Source organism: Trachemys scripta, chromosome 2, assembly GCF_013100865.1.
Source record: "Trachemys scripta elegans isolate TJP31775 chromosome 2, CAS_Tse_1.0, whole genome shotgun sequence".
NCBI classification, from domain to species: domain Eukaryota; kingdom Metazoa; phylum Chordata; order Testudines; family Emydidae; genus Trachemys; species Trachemys scripta.
Window position 1 is genome coordinate 247,547,899 of NC_048299.1, and position 16,651 is coordinate 247,564,549.

The 16,651-nt window shown below is 42.3% G+C and overlaps 1 protein-coding gene across 1 annotated transcript in view; it reads left to right on the forward strand.

Annotated features, from left to right (window-relative positions):
* BAALC (BAALC binder of MAP3K1 and KLF4) overlaps positions 1–15,907 on the forward strand; it is a 32,862-nt gene extending 16,955 nt beyond the window's left edge. Inside the window, exons 2-3 of the mRNA XM_034763425.1 lie at positions 8,871–9,040; positions 14,125–15,907. Coding sequence (XP_034619316.1) covers positions 8,871–9,040; positions 14,125–14,235 — 281 coding nt within the window. The 3' untranslated portion in view covers positions 14,236–15,907. The remainder of the gene's footprint in view (positions 1–8,870; positions 9,041–14,124) is intronic.
* The last annotated feature ends 744 nt before the right edge of the window (positions 15,908–16,651 follow it).

Here is a 16,651-nt window from a genome sequence, read left to right on the forward strand (position 1 = left end):
GGGCTCCTCGTTGTTTTTGCTGATACAGACTAACACAGCTACCCCTCTGAAACCCATCTTTTTACTCCCTGGCTCCTCCTCCAGATGCAGGCTGGGCAGTTAACTGTGCCACCTAGCTACCTTAACTCCTTCAGGTCTCGTGTGGGGTGAACACCCCATCACACCATATGTTTGAAATGTCCAAATCTAGGTATTAATACTTAGCACTTATAGCACTGTGCATCTTCAAAGAGCTGTAGTAAGTCATGCTTACAACACCTCTGTGAGATAAATAAGTGAGTATCCTTATCTCTGTTTTCAGATGGGGAAACTGAAGCAGGGAGTAGAACCAATTTACACAAGGCCACACTAAGGCCTGGTCTACACTACGAGTTTAGGTCGACTTTAGCAGCATTAAATCGAATTAAGCCTGGACACGTCCACACGACGAAGCCCTTTCTTTCGACTTAAAGGGCCCTTTAAACCGGTTTCTTTACTCCACCTCTGATAAGGGGATTAGCGCTAAAATCGGCCTTTGCGGGTCGGATTTGGGGTAGTGTGGACGGAATTCAACATTATTGGCCTCCGGGAGCTATCCCACAGTGCTTCATTGTGACCGCTCTGGACAGTACTCTCAACTCAGATGCACTGACCAGGTAGACAGGAAAAGCCCTGCGAACTTTTGAATTTCATTTCCTGTTCGCCCAGTGTGGAGAGCACAGGTGACCATGCAGAGCTCATCAGCACAGGTAACCATGATGGAGTCCCAGGATCGCAAAAGAGCTCCAGCAGGGACAGAACGGGAGGTACAGGATCTGCTCGCCATATGGAGAGACGAATCAATGCTAGCTGAACTCCGTAGCAGTAAACGAAATGGCAAAATATTAGAAAAGGTCTCAAAGGCCATGAAGGACAAAGGCCATAACAGGGACGCACAGCAGTGCCACGTGAAAATTAAGGAGCTAAGGCAAGCCTATCACAAAGCCAGAGAGGCAAACGGAAGGTCTGGGGCAGAGCCGCAAACATGCCGCTTCTACGCGGAGCTGCATGCCATTCTAGGGGGTGCAGCCACCTCTACCCCAACCATGTGCTTTGACTCCGTCAATGGAGAAACACGCAATAGGGAAGCATTGGGGTACGCGGAAGATGATGATGATGAAGACAATGAAGATAGCTCACAGCAAGGAAGTGGAGAAACTGGTTTCCCCAACAGCCAGGATGTGTTTATCACCCTGGACCTGGAACCAGTAACCCCCGAATTCACCCAAGGCGTGCTCCCGGACCCTGAGGGCACACCAGGGACCTCTGGTGAGTGTACCTTTGTAAATATTACACATGGTTTAAAAGCAAGCGTGTTTAATGATTAATGATTAATTTCCCCTGGCAATCGCGGCCAGTACAGCTACTGGAAAAGTCTGTTAACGTGTATGGGGATGGAGCGGAAATCCTCCAGGGACATCTCCAGAAAGCTCTCCTTCATGTACTCCCAAAGCCTTTGCAAAAGGATTCTGGGGAGGGCTGCCTTATCCCGTCCGCCATGGTAGGACACTTTACCATGCCAGGCCAGTAGCACGTAGTCTGGAATCATTGCATAACAAAGCATGGCAGCGTATGGTCCCGGTGTTTGCTGGCATGCAGACAACATCCATTCCTTATCTCTCCTTGTTATTCTCAGAAGAGTGATATCATTCACGGTCACCTGGTTGAAATGGGGTGATTTTATTAAGGGGACATTCAGAGGTGCCCGTTCCTGCTCGGCTGAACAGAAATGTTCCCCGCTGTTAGCCACGTGGTGGGGGGGAGGGGTGAAGTGATCATCCCAGAGAATTGTGTGTGTGTGGGGGGGGGGGGGGAGTTCGGTTTGTGCTGCATGTTAACCCGGAAACCCCAGCCCCTCCTTTTACATTGCAAACCCATTTTAAATGGCCAACCCAATGGGTCCTTGGTATGGGAAATGGGGGCGCTGCTGTTTGAAACCATTCCCACATGTTATGAAGGTTAAAAAAGCCAAAAGACTGTGGCTTACCATGGCTGCCTGCAAGCCGAATTCTGTTGCCTGGCACTGCGTGAGTGATCTCTCACACCAAACCGGCAGGCCCTCAATATAAGAGGAAAAATGTGACCTTGTAACGAAAGCACATGTGCTGTATAATGTGAACAGCAAAATTTAACGTGAAAGAATGTACACATTGTTCTCTAAAATGTGTCTTTTTTAACCACCTCTCCCTTCTCCTCCACCAGCTGCAAATGTTTCTCCTTCACAGAGGCTAGCGAAGATTAGAAGGAGAAAACAGCGGACTCGGGATGATATGTTCACGGAGCTCCAGATGTCCTCCCACGCTGAAAGAGCACAGCAGAATGCGTAGAGGCAGTCAATGTCAGAGTGCAAAAAAGCACAATTTGAATGAGAGGTGGCAGGATGAATCGCGGGCTGAACAGAGCAAGTGGCGGGCTGAAGATGATAGGTGGTGTCAGCTTGCAGACAGAAGGCAAGAGTCGATGCTCCGGCTGCTGGAGCATCAAACTGATATGCTCCAGTGTATGGTTGAGCTGCAGGAAAGGCAGCAGGAGCAGAAACCGCCACTACAGCCCCTCTGTAACTATCAGCCCTCCTCCCCAAGTCCCATTGCCTCCTCACCCAGATGCCCAAGAACACGGTGGGGGGGCCTCCAGCCACCCAGTCACTCCACCCCAGATGATTGCCCGAGCATCAGAAGGCTGGCCTTCAATAAGTGTTAAAGTTTTAAAGTTTTAAACTGCAGTGTGTCCTTTTCCTTCCCTCCTCCCCCACCCATCCCGGGCTACCTTGGCAATTATCCCCCTAGTTGTGTGAGGAATTAATAAAGAATGCATGAATGAGAAGTAACAATGACTTTATTACCTCTGCAAGCGGTGCTCAAAGGAGGGAGGGGAGGGTGGGGTGGTTGGTTTACAGGGAAGTAGAGTGAACCGGGGGACTCGGGGGGGTGGAGGGTTCATCAAGGAGAAACAAACAGAAGTTTCACACCGTAGCCTGGCCAGTCACAAAACTGGTTTTCAAAGCTTCTCTGATGCGCACCGCGCCCTGCTGTACTCTTCTAACCGCCCGGATGTCTGGCTGCACATAATCAGCGGCCAGGCGATTTGCCTCAACCTCCCACCCCGCCATAAATGTCTCCCCCTTACTCTCACAGATATTGTGGAGCGCACAGCAAGCAGCAATAACAATGGGGATATTGGTTTCGCTGAAGTCTATCCGAGTCAGTAAGCTGCGCCCGCGCGCTTTTAAACGTCCAAATGCGCATTCCACCACCATTTGGCACTTGCTCAGCCTGTAGTTGAACAGGTCCTGACTACTGTCCAGGCTGCCTGTGTACGGCTTCATGAGCCATGGCATTAAGGGGTAGGCTGGGTCCCCAAGGATAACTATAGGCATTTCAACATCCACAACGGTTATTTTCTGGTCCGGGAAGAAAGTCCCTTCCTCCAGCTTTCGAAACAGACCAGAGTGCCTGAAGACGCGAGCATCATGTACCTTTCCCGGCCATCCCACGTTGATGTTGGTGAAACGTCCCTTGTGATCTACCAGGGCTTGCAGCAGCATTGAAAAGTACCCCTTGCGGTTTATGTACTCGGTGGCTTGGTGCTCCGGTGCCAAGATAGGGATATGGGTTCCGTCTATCGTCCCACCACAGTTTGGGAATCCCATTGCAGCAAAGCCATCCACTATGACCTGCACGTTTCCCAGAGTCACTATCCTTGATATCACCAGGTCTTTGATTGCCCTGGCAACTTGGATCACAGCAGTAGATTTACCCACTCCAAATTTATTCCCGACTGACCGGTAGCTGTCTGGCGTTGCAAGCTTCCACAGGGCTATCGCCACTCGCTTCTCAACTGTGAGGGCTGCTCTCATCCTGGTATTCTGGCGCTTCAGGGCAGGGGAAAGCAAGTCATAAAGTTCCATGAAAATGCCCTTATGCATGCAAAAGTTTTGCAGCCACTGGGAATCGTCCCACACCTGCAGCACGATGCGGTCCCACCAGTCTGTGCTTGTTTCCCGGGCCCAGAATCGGCGTTCCATGCCATGAACCTGCCCCAGTAACACCATGATTTGCACATTGCTGGGGCCCGTACTTTGTGAGAGGTCAATTTTCATGTCAATTTCCTCATCACTCTCGCCGCTGCGCTGCAATCGCCTCCTCGGCTGGTCCTGGTTTTGCTTTGGCATGTCCTGGCTCTGCATATACTCCAGGACAATGCGTGTGGTGTTCATAGTGCTCATAATTGCCGCGGTGATCCATGATCCCAGTGCTATGGCATCTGGTGTGAAAAAAGGCACGAAACTGATGGAGGGAGGGAGGGGCGACTGACGACATGGCGTACAGGTACAGGGAATTAAAATCAACAAAGGTGGCTGTGCATCAGGGAGAAACACAAACAACTGTCACACCGAATGGCCCCCCCAAAGATTGAACTCAAAGCCCTGGGTTTAGCAAGCCATTGATTTCACAGAGGGAGGGGGAAGCAAATGAATACATCTATTTTTTACATCTTAAGCTGGCAGCAGACGGTGCAGCATGACTGATAGCCCTCAGCATCTTCTGGGTGCTTGGCAGAAGATACTGTACTACGACTGCTAGCCATCATCGTCAAGACGGTTCAATCGGACTGCCGGCAGGACTGAGTCTCCGGGAGCCAAAGCATGTCTGCCCAGGTGCCTCTGATTGAACTGGAATATGACGATGATGGATACCAGTCGTAATACACCATCTACTGCCAAAAGGCAAGGGGCTGCTGCTGTGTAGCAATGCAGTACCACGTCTGCCAGCACCCAGATGACATATGGTGATGGTGAGCTGAGCTGAGCTGAGCGGTGTCTGCCGTTGCTCTGACGGAGGGGGAGGAGCCTGACGACATGTACCCAGAAACCCCCGCGACACTGTTTTGCATCATCAGGCAGTGGGATCTCAACCCAGAATTCCAATGGGCGGTGGAGACTGCGGGAACTGTGGGATAGCTACCCACAGTGCAACGCTCCGGAAGTTGACACTAGCCTCAGTACTGTGGACGCGGTCCGCCGACTTCATGCACTTAGAGTATTTTATGTGGGGACACGCACAATCGACTGTATAAAACCGATATCTATAAAACCGGCTTCTATAAATTCGACCTAATTTCGTAGTGTAGACATACCCTAAGTCAGTACCAGAGGGGGCATAGAACTTAGGAGTTCCTGTCTACCAAGCCTGCATTTGTTTCCATAGGCTATGCCATAAATACATAAACAGTTCTTGAGCCCTTGTTTCTAAATAACTGACTGGCTCCTCAGGTCTCTTCCTGCAAATCATCTGAGTGTGCAACAATAGTCTAGAATCCTTTGTAACCCTGACCCATGCCAGGTGACTGGGACCAAGAAAAAACGTATCATATGACTTTTAAAATCTAACTTTATATTTGTGGATAATCTAATATTAGATGTACAGACACTTTTTTCCCAACCTATGTATTATATAATTTTTTTAACATTAGCTGCAATAAAATTTTTAAATCTGTTATTACTACTCTGCTGCACACCTTAGTCTGGAGAGTGGCAGGGAGGTGTGAGATTTAAAATGCAAGCTGCTTGAGTAGACTTCATGGAGGTGTAAGAGAGGAGATGTTTATTGCTGAATGTGGGGCGGTGTCAGTGCTGTGGAATAAGAATATAAGAGCTACCACACTGGGTCAGAACATGATTCATCTTGCCCAGTATCTTTACTCCAGCAGTGGCTCATATCAAAGGTTCACAGGGAGTGTACAGAACAGGGGAACTATGGAGTGATCCACCCCCATCTTCCGCTTCCAGGAGTCAGAAATTTAGGGTTGTTCTGAACATGGGGTTGTATCCTTGACCATCTTGGCTAATAGCCATTGATGGACTTATCCAGTTCTTTTATGAACCCAGTTATACTTCTGGCCATCATGGCATCCCATGACAATGCGTTCCCCAGGTTAGTTGTGTGTTGTATGAAAAGTATTTCCTCTTGTTTAATAAACCTGCTGCTTGTTAATTTCATCAGTTTTTGTACTGTGTGAAAGTGTAAATAACACTTTTCTATTCACTTTTTCCACACCATTCATGATTTTATAGACTTCTATCACATCCCCCTTAGTCATCTCTTTTCTAAAACGAACCTCCCTAATCTTTTTAATCTCCCCTTGTACGGAAGCCCTTTATCATCTTTGTTGCCCTTCTCTGAACTTTTTCCAATTCCACTATATCATTTTTGAGAGGAGGCAACCAGTACTGGTTCAAGGCATGGGTGTACCAGGGATTTATTAGTGACATTGTGATATTTTCTGTCTTATTTTCTATCCCTTTCCTAATAGTTCCTAGCACACTGTTAGCTTTTTTGACCACTGCTGCACATTGAGTGGAAGTTTTCAGAGAACTATACTAGTGATGAATCCAAGATCTCTTTGTTGGGTGGTAACAGCTAATTTAGAACCTATCATTGTAAATGTATATCAGAGATTATTTTTTCAAATGTGTATTACTTTGCCCTTATCTATGTTGAATTTTGTCTGCCATTTTGTTGCCCAGTCACCCCGTTTTGTGAGATCCTTCTGTAATTCCTCGCAATCTGCTTTGGTCTTAACTATCTTGAATAATTTTATGTTGCCTGCAAACTTTGCCACTTCATTGTTCATTTCCCCTTTTCAGAACAGCACAGGTCCCAATACAGATTCCTGGGGGGGCAGTCCACTGTTCACCTCTCTGAATGCTCAGTCTTAAAACTGACCATTTATTCCTCCTGCCCTTTGTTTCCTGTCTTTCAACTAGTTCTGTTCCATGACGGGGCCTTCCCTCTTATCTCAATTGCTAGGTAGTTTCCTTAAGGGCCTTTGATGAGGACCTTGTCAAAGGCTTTCTCAAAATCCAAGTACACTATATCAAGTGGATCCCTCTTATCCACATGCTGGTTGACTCCCTCAAAGAATTCTAAGAGGCATGATTTCCCTTTACAAAATCTGTGTTGACTCTTCCCCAACAAATCATGTTTATCTATGTGTCTGATAATTCTGTTCTTTACTATAGTGTCTACCATTTTGCCCAGTATGATGTCAGGCTCACCTGCCTGTAATTGCCAGGATCTCTGAAACTCTTTGTTAGAGGCAGATAAAGATATGAGAGAAACACCAATTTTTTCCTCTCACAGAAAATGACAACTTCCAAGCATTAAGGACTTTTAAACATATTTTTACATAAAATGCAACACTAATGTTAAAAAAAAAGCCAATTCCATTTTTTTATTTATACAAACCAAGATTATTTGGATTTCTTTTCTTTTTTTTAATTTCTTTTCAGCTGACAGTCCTAGAGAGAAACTGGCACATGGAAGCTCTGTCACCATCTGCTGGCAGTTTAGGAAAATGCAATAATATATTTTAATTCACATTTCTCACACATTAAGTCACCTTCATCACTTTGAGCATCAAGACTAGAAATTTGGGTGGACCTTTTCTTGCAGTTTGGACAGCTGTTTGATATGTCCCCTGTTACTATTTCACTCAACTTTACTTCTCTCAGTCATTTTCTTTGGAAACCTGCTACTGAAAATTCTTTCTATTGATAAGGCAGCTTTTCCTGCCAGGTGTATTCCCTGCAGATTTCTGGGCGAGAATACAGAACTACATCCCTTTCATTTATAGTGTCCTTAATGCTATACTTGAATTCATATCTGATTTATGAGAATGGGTTTGGTGATGCAATGCACAATTCAAACAGCAATAAATGTTTTCTGTATAGTTCCTCTTTACATTTATTTCCCCTTTATATCTATGTACACACCCTTACTTCTCCAGCCAATGATCACAACACTTGTACAGTCATAAAATAAGATTATACATTTTTTTCTGTTGGCATGTAAGCAAGCCTCTTTATAAACAGAATTTGTTAAGCATTTTTGAACAATGAAAGCTACAGTAGCCAAAGTGACATATCCAGCCTTGTTCTTTTTTTTTTTTTTTTCCATTGTTGTTATAACTTTGGCCAGATCCACAACTCAGATTTGAGACCCAGCATTACAACTAGAAGTTTAATGAAGTAGGCTTATTATAAATTATAGCTTAGTTCTGCTCATGCAATAAGATGAGGAAACTTTTTTAGGCTAACCCATATCATATTGCTCTATGTTTGCTTTGCAGTACATTCAACCAGAGCTGAAAAAAATATTAATAATTTGCCTATTGATGGACACAATGTTTTGATAAAATATGTTTGTTTGTGACTATTATGCAATAAGTCCTCATAAAAATTAAGGGTACCCTTCTAAATAAAAATCATATTTTTATCTGAATATTTCTTAACTACCATTTTTATGAGTAACCCCTAAGATTACTAAGATTAGCAGGGATTCAAGGGGAGAGGTGTCTCTAGTTTTTTTCCAATGTCTTCCTTTTTATGAATTCGATAGTACTTTCTTTACAGACAGTGTTATTGTTTCCTTGTATAGTGAGTTAGGCCCTGATCCTGCAAGCCGCTCTGCATGGGCAAACTCTTGTACCCATGAAGTCAACAGGGCTCTGAAGTAGAGAAAAGGTCTGCTCATGTTCAGTGGCTTGCAGGATATGGGCCCACGTTAACTCATGTCCCATTTTGTTTGTGTGGGTCTTTCACACAGTGACAATGACGGGAGAGGCATTTTTAAGACAGGGAAATGTGAAGGTAAAAATCACAAAAATAGGCAGGAGACACAGAGGCAGCTTTACTATCTGAAACTTACTTTTAACTCTTTGTTTTATAGAAACTAGGTTTCAAGTTGACCGTGTTCTTTAGTTAAAAGTTACAAAATAGTGATACAATGCAAGGGAACAATGGCCGTTAGTGTCAACCGTTGTTGGAATGTGATTTCATGTGTTCTTATTAGGTATGCTGGAGGATGAAAAATCAACTCAGACCTGTGTTACCATGTCCTCGACTGCAAGTGGAATAATTAACACTGAGAAGAAAACTAGCTGTGGTACTCAATCCACAAAACCCACGGTCCATGCCTCTGGAACTATGACACAGAAACACAATGGCTTCAGAACAGCAGAGGTAGGTTTATAATTATGGTCCGTGTCTCTCAGGGCTAGTTTCAATGGGACTACAATTATTTTTGTGATAATTACAATTCTCCATTTTACAGTCAAAACCCATTTAACATCTTGAAATACAATAAAATACTTACACTGAAGCCACAGCATATTGCATGAGAAGCTGCAGATCTGGGCAGAGGCAGACTCTGAATCTACGTCTTCTTACTGGTGATTAAGTGCTGACAGGAGACAGACCCAAAGGCACCTACCCAACTGCACAGTAGGATCATCAGACAGGTTCTATCAAACATTTACCTTTGAGATGGGAGAACAAGCATGGGAAATTTGAGCCCAAAAGGAATTTGTCTGAGAAAATAGAGAGCAACTGGAAAAGGGAGTTTAGAATGGAAGCCACATCTCAACTTTACCTCTAATGTTCATTAATAGCAAATACAATAGTATGTGTGTGTTTATTTTAAACCTCCTTGTACTGTATTATTCATCCTTCATTGCTTCTGCAGCATGGAAATATTCCCCTGTGACCTACCGTTGTGTCTTTCCATTTAGGTATTGCAGTAGCAGGAGTACAGGGGCATATTCCACGTCAACATGACTTCAAGAGCCATAAGGGGATTGCTGAAAATGAAAAAGTGCAAATGCTTGTCATAATCATGAGTCCATGGAGAAATTTAATCAGTCAAATTGAATATGGTGTAACAGAATCAATGTAATTATAAAATCCAATTTGTAAGAGATTTGGCACCATTTCAGAATTTGATTCTACAAATGATAGATCTAATCTATTATTCTTATATTTTTAGCAACAAGAATACAAACATTTTAAGAGGAACTCTGTGTAAGTTCGAAAGCTTGTCTCTCTCGCCAACAGAAGTTGATCCAGTAAAAGATATTATCCCACTCATCTTGTCTTTCATTTTATTTGGTGTTACTAGAGATGATGGACCAATTCCTGCAATCCTTAAATCATGTTACCATTGACTGCAATGGGGCTACTCACATGAGTATGGATTACTTAATTGGGCCCTCTATCATTGGCTTGAAATTCATTCTTCCAACTTTTTCTGGCACACAAAGATGCATGCAATCAAAGCTTGTTATTGTTATATCCATGTGCGTAGAGAAGTTGGTTCACACTAAGTCAAATCTTGGTCATCTGACTTATGTGAGTATTCTCACTGACTTCACTTTGCCTTCTATCTCTATTGGAAGGCAGTGTTGCCTAGTGCACAGCACACAGGACTGGGGCTCAGGAGACCTGGGTTATATTGCTGGGTCTGCCATTGGCCTGGTAGGTGACTCTGGGCAAGTCACTTGGTCATTCTGTGCCTCAGTTTCCCCATCTGTAAATTGGGAATAAAGCTCTTTGAGATCTACTGATGACAAGTGCTGTCTATCTATATAAGCTAGATATTATTATTTATTACAATATCTATTTCCTCTGTTGTCTTGCTGAATCCAACTATAGTGCCAGCAAAGGTATATGTCAGTAAGGTGAAAAGGATATGGGCCTAAAAGAAATTGATAATAAAAACAATTAATAAAATAATGAAGGAAATACAACAGTAGGACACTCAAGGGTTTAATGTTGGGTCCAGGATTATTGACTATATTGTATGAAAGATCCGACGGAGGAGGTGCACTGGGAGTTGAAGTTTGCTGACTGACATTAGGTTATTTTGATTAACAAAATCTATGGAGAATTGTGAGAAACACCAGATGGATGTGAACACTTTGGATGATTAGGCAGCACAACGGCAGATGCAATTCAACTTGCATAAATATAATGTACGTTGGCAAATGTAGGGGCCCAATTTTGCCCTCAGTTGCATGGGTGTAACTCCCACTGACTTCAGCGGGAGTTACACTTGTGGAAGTGAAGGCAGCATTGGCTCTATAATCTAGATAATCTGCAGGGAAAAAAATATCAGATTCATTGTGAGTGGCTAATGAAATATTTGCCAGGTACATAGCAACATTTGAAAAGGCAAATAGGTGAATTAAAATAGAGAAATAATATTATAAGACTGTTTCAAACACCAGTGTGCACTCATTTATCTTGTCCAGATATGGTTAGCACACCTTAAGAAAGATAGAGTGAGGACTGGAAAGGTCCAGAGAAGGCATGCATATATATATATATATATAAACTGTGCAATAATTATTTAGTCTGGAAAGGCAGAAAAAGACTTGAATGAATTATTCAAATTATGAAGGGCAGATTGAAGATTTCATAAAATACAAGGAGGCAATCATTGAAAATAAGGGGCAGTAAATTTTAGATAATTACAATAAATATTACTTTAGATAGTGTACGGTCAGCCTGTGGAATTGACTACTGCGGTAGGTCACTGAGGCAATAGCTATCACTAGATTTCTAAAAGGTAAATCTTTAGTTTGCATGGGGACTATATATACTGTACGTGTCCCCAATATGCTCTGCATTTAAAGCTCAACTTGAGGAAAAACACAGCTCCTCCTGTTAAAATAATCAGATTAATATGTATGAGCAGAGGTTAATGGCGAAGGACAATTCACATCTGTAATGGAACATATGCCTCACCTTTCCTTGTTCACCACAGAATCTGCTCAGACTCTCTTCTTTTAGAGTCCACTCCATATAATTTATTCAAGTCCCTTTAACCAACACCTGTCAGTACAACAATTCTACTTCCTGTAGCCCTATTACCATCAGGGCCCTGGAAGGAAAAGAGATCTTCCTTCCTTGGGATCTTCTTCAGTTTGGGCACAGCTGCCCTGCCCCAATAACACTTCCTTTCTGCCTTGTATCAAGCTAGTCATCTGATGAGCCAATTAGTTCCTTAACTCACCCAGTGTTCCCATCTGATTAGCTAATTCCTCCCTATTTCCTCAATCAACTACTGCTGGGGAAACTAACTGAGACTACAGTGATCAGAGAGCTGAGTCATCAATTAGGCCTCATCATTCTGTCACAACCTCATTTAAAAATGGACCATCTGAGCTATTATCTATATGATGGCACATACATTCTGGGACAAATCCTCCTGGCTCTACTTGCCCAGGCTGGCCCACAGGGTAACAAGGATTTGGCCCTCTGTTTCCTGTATTTCACAATAGCCACAGGATAATATATTGCATCATGAATTTTGCTTCCGGGAGTAAATAGCCAGGGCTACATCACTATATCTGGTTTTAAACAGAAATGCCCATGGACTTCTTGATGATTACTAAGTATAGAGTAATTCAGAAGAAAGCGACACATCTCCTACATCACAGTGATAGAACACCCCAGATTCTCATGATATTTTTTATATATTTACTTAAGTGGAGCTCAAGCAAAGTGTCAGAGAAATTGTGCTGGTTTTGAGTAACAAGTGTTCTTGTACAAAACTTTTGGAAGGGTCAAAGGAGTCCATATTTATAGCATGGAAAGAAAAGCACCTCTTTGGTAAAGAAGCATTAAAAGGGGGCTACACCATGGCCTTGTCCTGCACATAATCCCATGTTGTGCAGGATCCCCCACTGCATGCCTGCATCAGACCTACCTAGACATGGCTCTGAGGGCAGGGCAGAGAGGACATTGTGCTAGGTGCTATAAAATCACAGAACAAAAAGATGGTATCTGTCCCAATGAGTTTACAAACTGTCTGTCTGTATCCATCTGTTGTCTCTTGTTTTAAACTGAGATTATAAACTCCTTGGGGCATGGATTGTCTTTTTGTTCTAGATTTGTATAGCACAATGGGTTCCATGACAAAGGCCCCTGGGTGCTTTGGAAATAGATATAATTACTAAACATCATCAATCATCAACAGCATCATCATCCAAGCATAAGACAAGAGACAGATAGACAGATGGGGGAGCATAAGGAAATAATGCAACAATATTGGCCATAAGAACATAAGAATGGCCATACGGGGTCAGATCAAAGGTTCATCTAGCCCAGTATTCTGTCTTCCGACAGTGGCCAATACCACGTGCTTCAGAGGGAATAAACAGAACAGGTAATCACCCATTACCAGCTTCTGGCAAACAGAGGCTAAGGTATGCATGACAGGCAATGGTATCAGCCTACCAGCAAGGACTCTGCACCTCTTCAGGCTGGCCAGCAGAGCTGATTGGATGCAAGAGGGGAATGCTGCTGCATCTTGCAGAGGGCTGATGCAGCATTCTCCTGGAAAAGGGAGCTTTGGATGATGTGTGTTCATAGTGATGTCTTTAAGAGACAACTGCTTCCTGGTACTGCCCCATATTCTGGGCTGATCCAAAAGGGTTAGGACACCAAGAGGAGTACCTATGTAAAACTTATTTGTAAGTGACTAGAACCTGAGGATTAGGGCCAGTCCAGCTCCCATTGACATCAAAGAGAGTTTGTCCATCAACTTTAAGGGGATCAAACTGTTTGTAATCGATTCTATTTTTAAGGGACAATTGGTATTACCAGGATTGGGTTTGCTGCTAGTGAATAAAATAAACTATTAATTTTTTATGTATTTTAACCTTTTTTTAAAAAAAACTAGAGTGACTTTTCTTCCATGAGAGCTGTATTGTAAAGTTCTTTATTCTTTGGAAGTGATTTGATACAGAACTGTACCATGTATATAAGACTTAATTCTCTTTTACAAACCTAAACTATAATTTTGAAAAACCTATTCTGGTTTAAGAGCAGGAGAAACCTAAAGAAAACTCAAGCCAAACTTTGTCCTGAACAATGTATGCTCAACTCCCATTGGCTTCCCCCAATGCCATCCATGGACTAAAACTAGTCCCATTGTTGAAAGGGGTACATTTTTCAGTCTGTGCACAGAGGTGCATGCACAGCAGTGTTAATATCAGTCAATAGGATTTATTGGCCTGGTCCAATACCCACTGACATCTATGGGAGTCTTTCCCTTGATATCAATGGGCTTTGGATGAGGCCAGATAGATATCAATTGTGCTTAACTAAAAAATATACCCCAAATCACAAAAATGGGTGGAGAACACTTGGTCTTTCTGTGTATTTAACATATTTATTTTGACGAACCTCAGATAGCTGTTGTAAATGTCTCACAATTTGCTGCCAATGTTGAACTCATTATATTGTTTTAAACTTTTTAACAGGCTAAATGGGACACCAAGAAAATGCCCACAAAAGAAGTCACCATTAATGTTACAAAAAGCATCAGACAAATTGACAGCGACAGAAGAATCACAAAGAATTGTGTCAATTAAAGGAGTAAAGCAAAAGCGAAGATGGACCTAACAATACTTTGCTGCACTTTAACTGTGACTGATCACTTAAGATTTGAAGATCTCAAGATGTTCTGTGTTGAATGCAATGGGCAGCGGCTGCTGAGTGCCTTGAGAAACGTTGTTTTAACTAGCAGTAAATAGCTGCAAACACTGTTGGATGTTCAGACATGTATTTATCTATTGCAATGGCACTGTACAAAAATATAACAAAATATGTGCCATTTTCTCTCCAAGTCCTGTGCTATCTAATTGTAGATTTTCTATGCTGCATTGCTGTTAGGGATTGGACAATTAGAGCTGCAGTTCATCTCACTTTAAAACAGAGAAAGAATAATTGATCTGTGTTATTAGTAAGTAGCCTGAAATGTGTTATCTTCTGTTTTATAAAGTTAAAGATCTGACTTTCATAAAAACTCAAATCCAGATATCTCAGAAGTAAAGAAACACAAATGGCTTCCAATTTTAAACTATATATGTGATCCATGAGTCATATTGTCTTCTGGTTAAATTACCTTGTTTCAAGTTAGTTTCTATATCAGAAGAGTTTAGGTTTTGAAAGCAATAATACTCATGTTGTTACCAGTCTAATGAACCCGAAGTATCCAGTTTTAGCTCACGGGTAGTGTTCAGTTTACATTCTGTCTTGGCTCTTTCTCAATTCTCCCTTCAGAAACACCAAACTGAGAACTGTTTTACAAGATTTTGTAAAACACCCTTCACTTTCCAACTTTATATATAAATAAGCAGATTTCCCCAAATAATTTCATAATGATGACAACTGCAAGAAGATGATCTTTATTTGATAATTAAATTTAATTGATTTGGCTATATATTCTTGTTCTTTCAATATATAGAAAATGGGCAGAACATACATTTTAATTGCATTATATCCTGTGTCACTGTACTGTACATTTAGCATAAGTATATTCACAAGAAATCAATGTAAACTTTTGTACAGACCACTAATTAATACAAGACCCTCTTAACAACAAAGTAATGAGTTTGATATAAACCCACTGTGGTTTTGACTTTGGACTTTTATGGAGATAAGAGCAGTAAAATCATGTTACTCACTCATTATACACCTATGAGCATCCTTGAGGTGTCATTTACAATAACTATTCAGCAGCCATTAATGCTGATGACTTATAATAGGTGGAGGTGGGTAGTAACTGATCAATGTCTGAGCTGCATGAGGTACTTTTTTTTATAGCTAGGCAAACACAACCATAAATAGATTCCTGGAACAGCATCCTAATTTATTCCACATGAGAAGTCTTTTAAGAAGTCAACATCAGGTTTATGAGTATTTATTACTTTACTTGGAACACAGCAAGTATATGCATTAAAGAATTGTTTAAATGAGTAATTGTTTTTATAATTCTTATAGAAAGTGAAGTTCAGTCTTTGCCAGAAATATGTTGCATGCAGTAGAGTTTGTATAGCTTTAAAACCATTTATAATATGTAGATTTTCAAAGGAGGGGGCCAAAGATCCCATTCTTAGCAACTCTTTTCAACTCATTTTTTTACCTGAGCTGTGCATTTATGTACAATAACTAAGCAGCATTGGAAGTTGAGTGGTGTAGGTGAAAACAGCTGCTACTCACATTTATCTCACCTACTGAATGGAACCTGCCATCTTGCTGCACCTCTTGGTCTATACTACCCGCCTGAATCGGCGGGTAGAAATCGACCTCTCGGGGATCGATTTATCGCGTCCCGTTGGGACGCGACAATCAATCCCCAAATCGGCGCTCTAACTCCACCAGCGGAGGTGGTAGTAAGCGCCGCCGACAAAAAGCGGCAGAAGTCGATTTTGCCGCCGTCCTCACAACGGGATAAGTCGGCTGCGATACGTCGAATTCAGCTACGCTATTCACGTAGCTGAATTTGCGTATCTTAAATCGACTCCCCCCTGTAGTGTAGATGTACCCAGAGACTCACTCCTTAAAATAAGCAGTGGCTGTTGCAGCTCAATACTCTTTCTTAGCAATGGGTGGCCATTGTTGTCTTTGGCAGTATACAAATCTAACTGAAAGTACAAATGAACGATTCTGTGTTATTTATGTAGAGCATAACATATAGATGGTATTGCCCATGGGACACTGTGCCAAGCCAATAACGTTCTTGACCCACAGGGCTTGCAGTCAGAGACAATATAGTACAATCCAATCCAGCAAAGGAGCAGTGAGTGGCCCATGTAGCCAGGATGCGTCAGGGAACAAATAGATTTTAAAGTGTCTTTTGCAGAAAAGAGAGGTTGCTTTACACATGTTTGCTGTTCCACTGGTAGGGTGGTATGGGAGAAGGTAAGGAGTGGGGCGTGAGCAAAGGAGACAATGGAAACACTGTTTTTATTATTTTGGGTTTTTTTTTAAATTCTGTATAGCTTG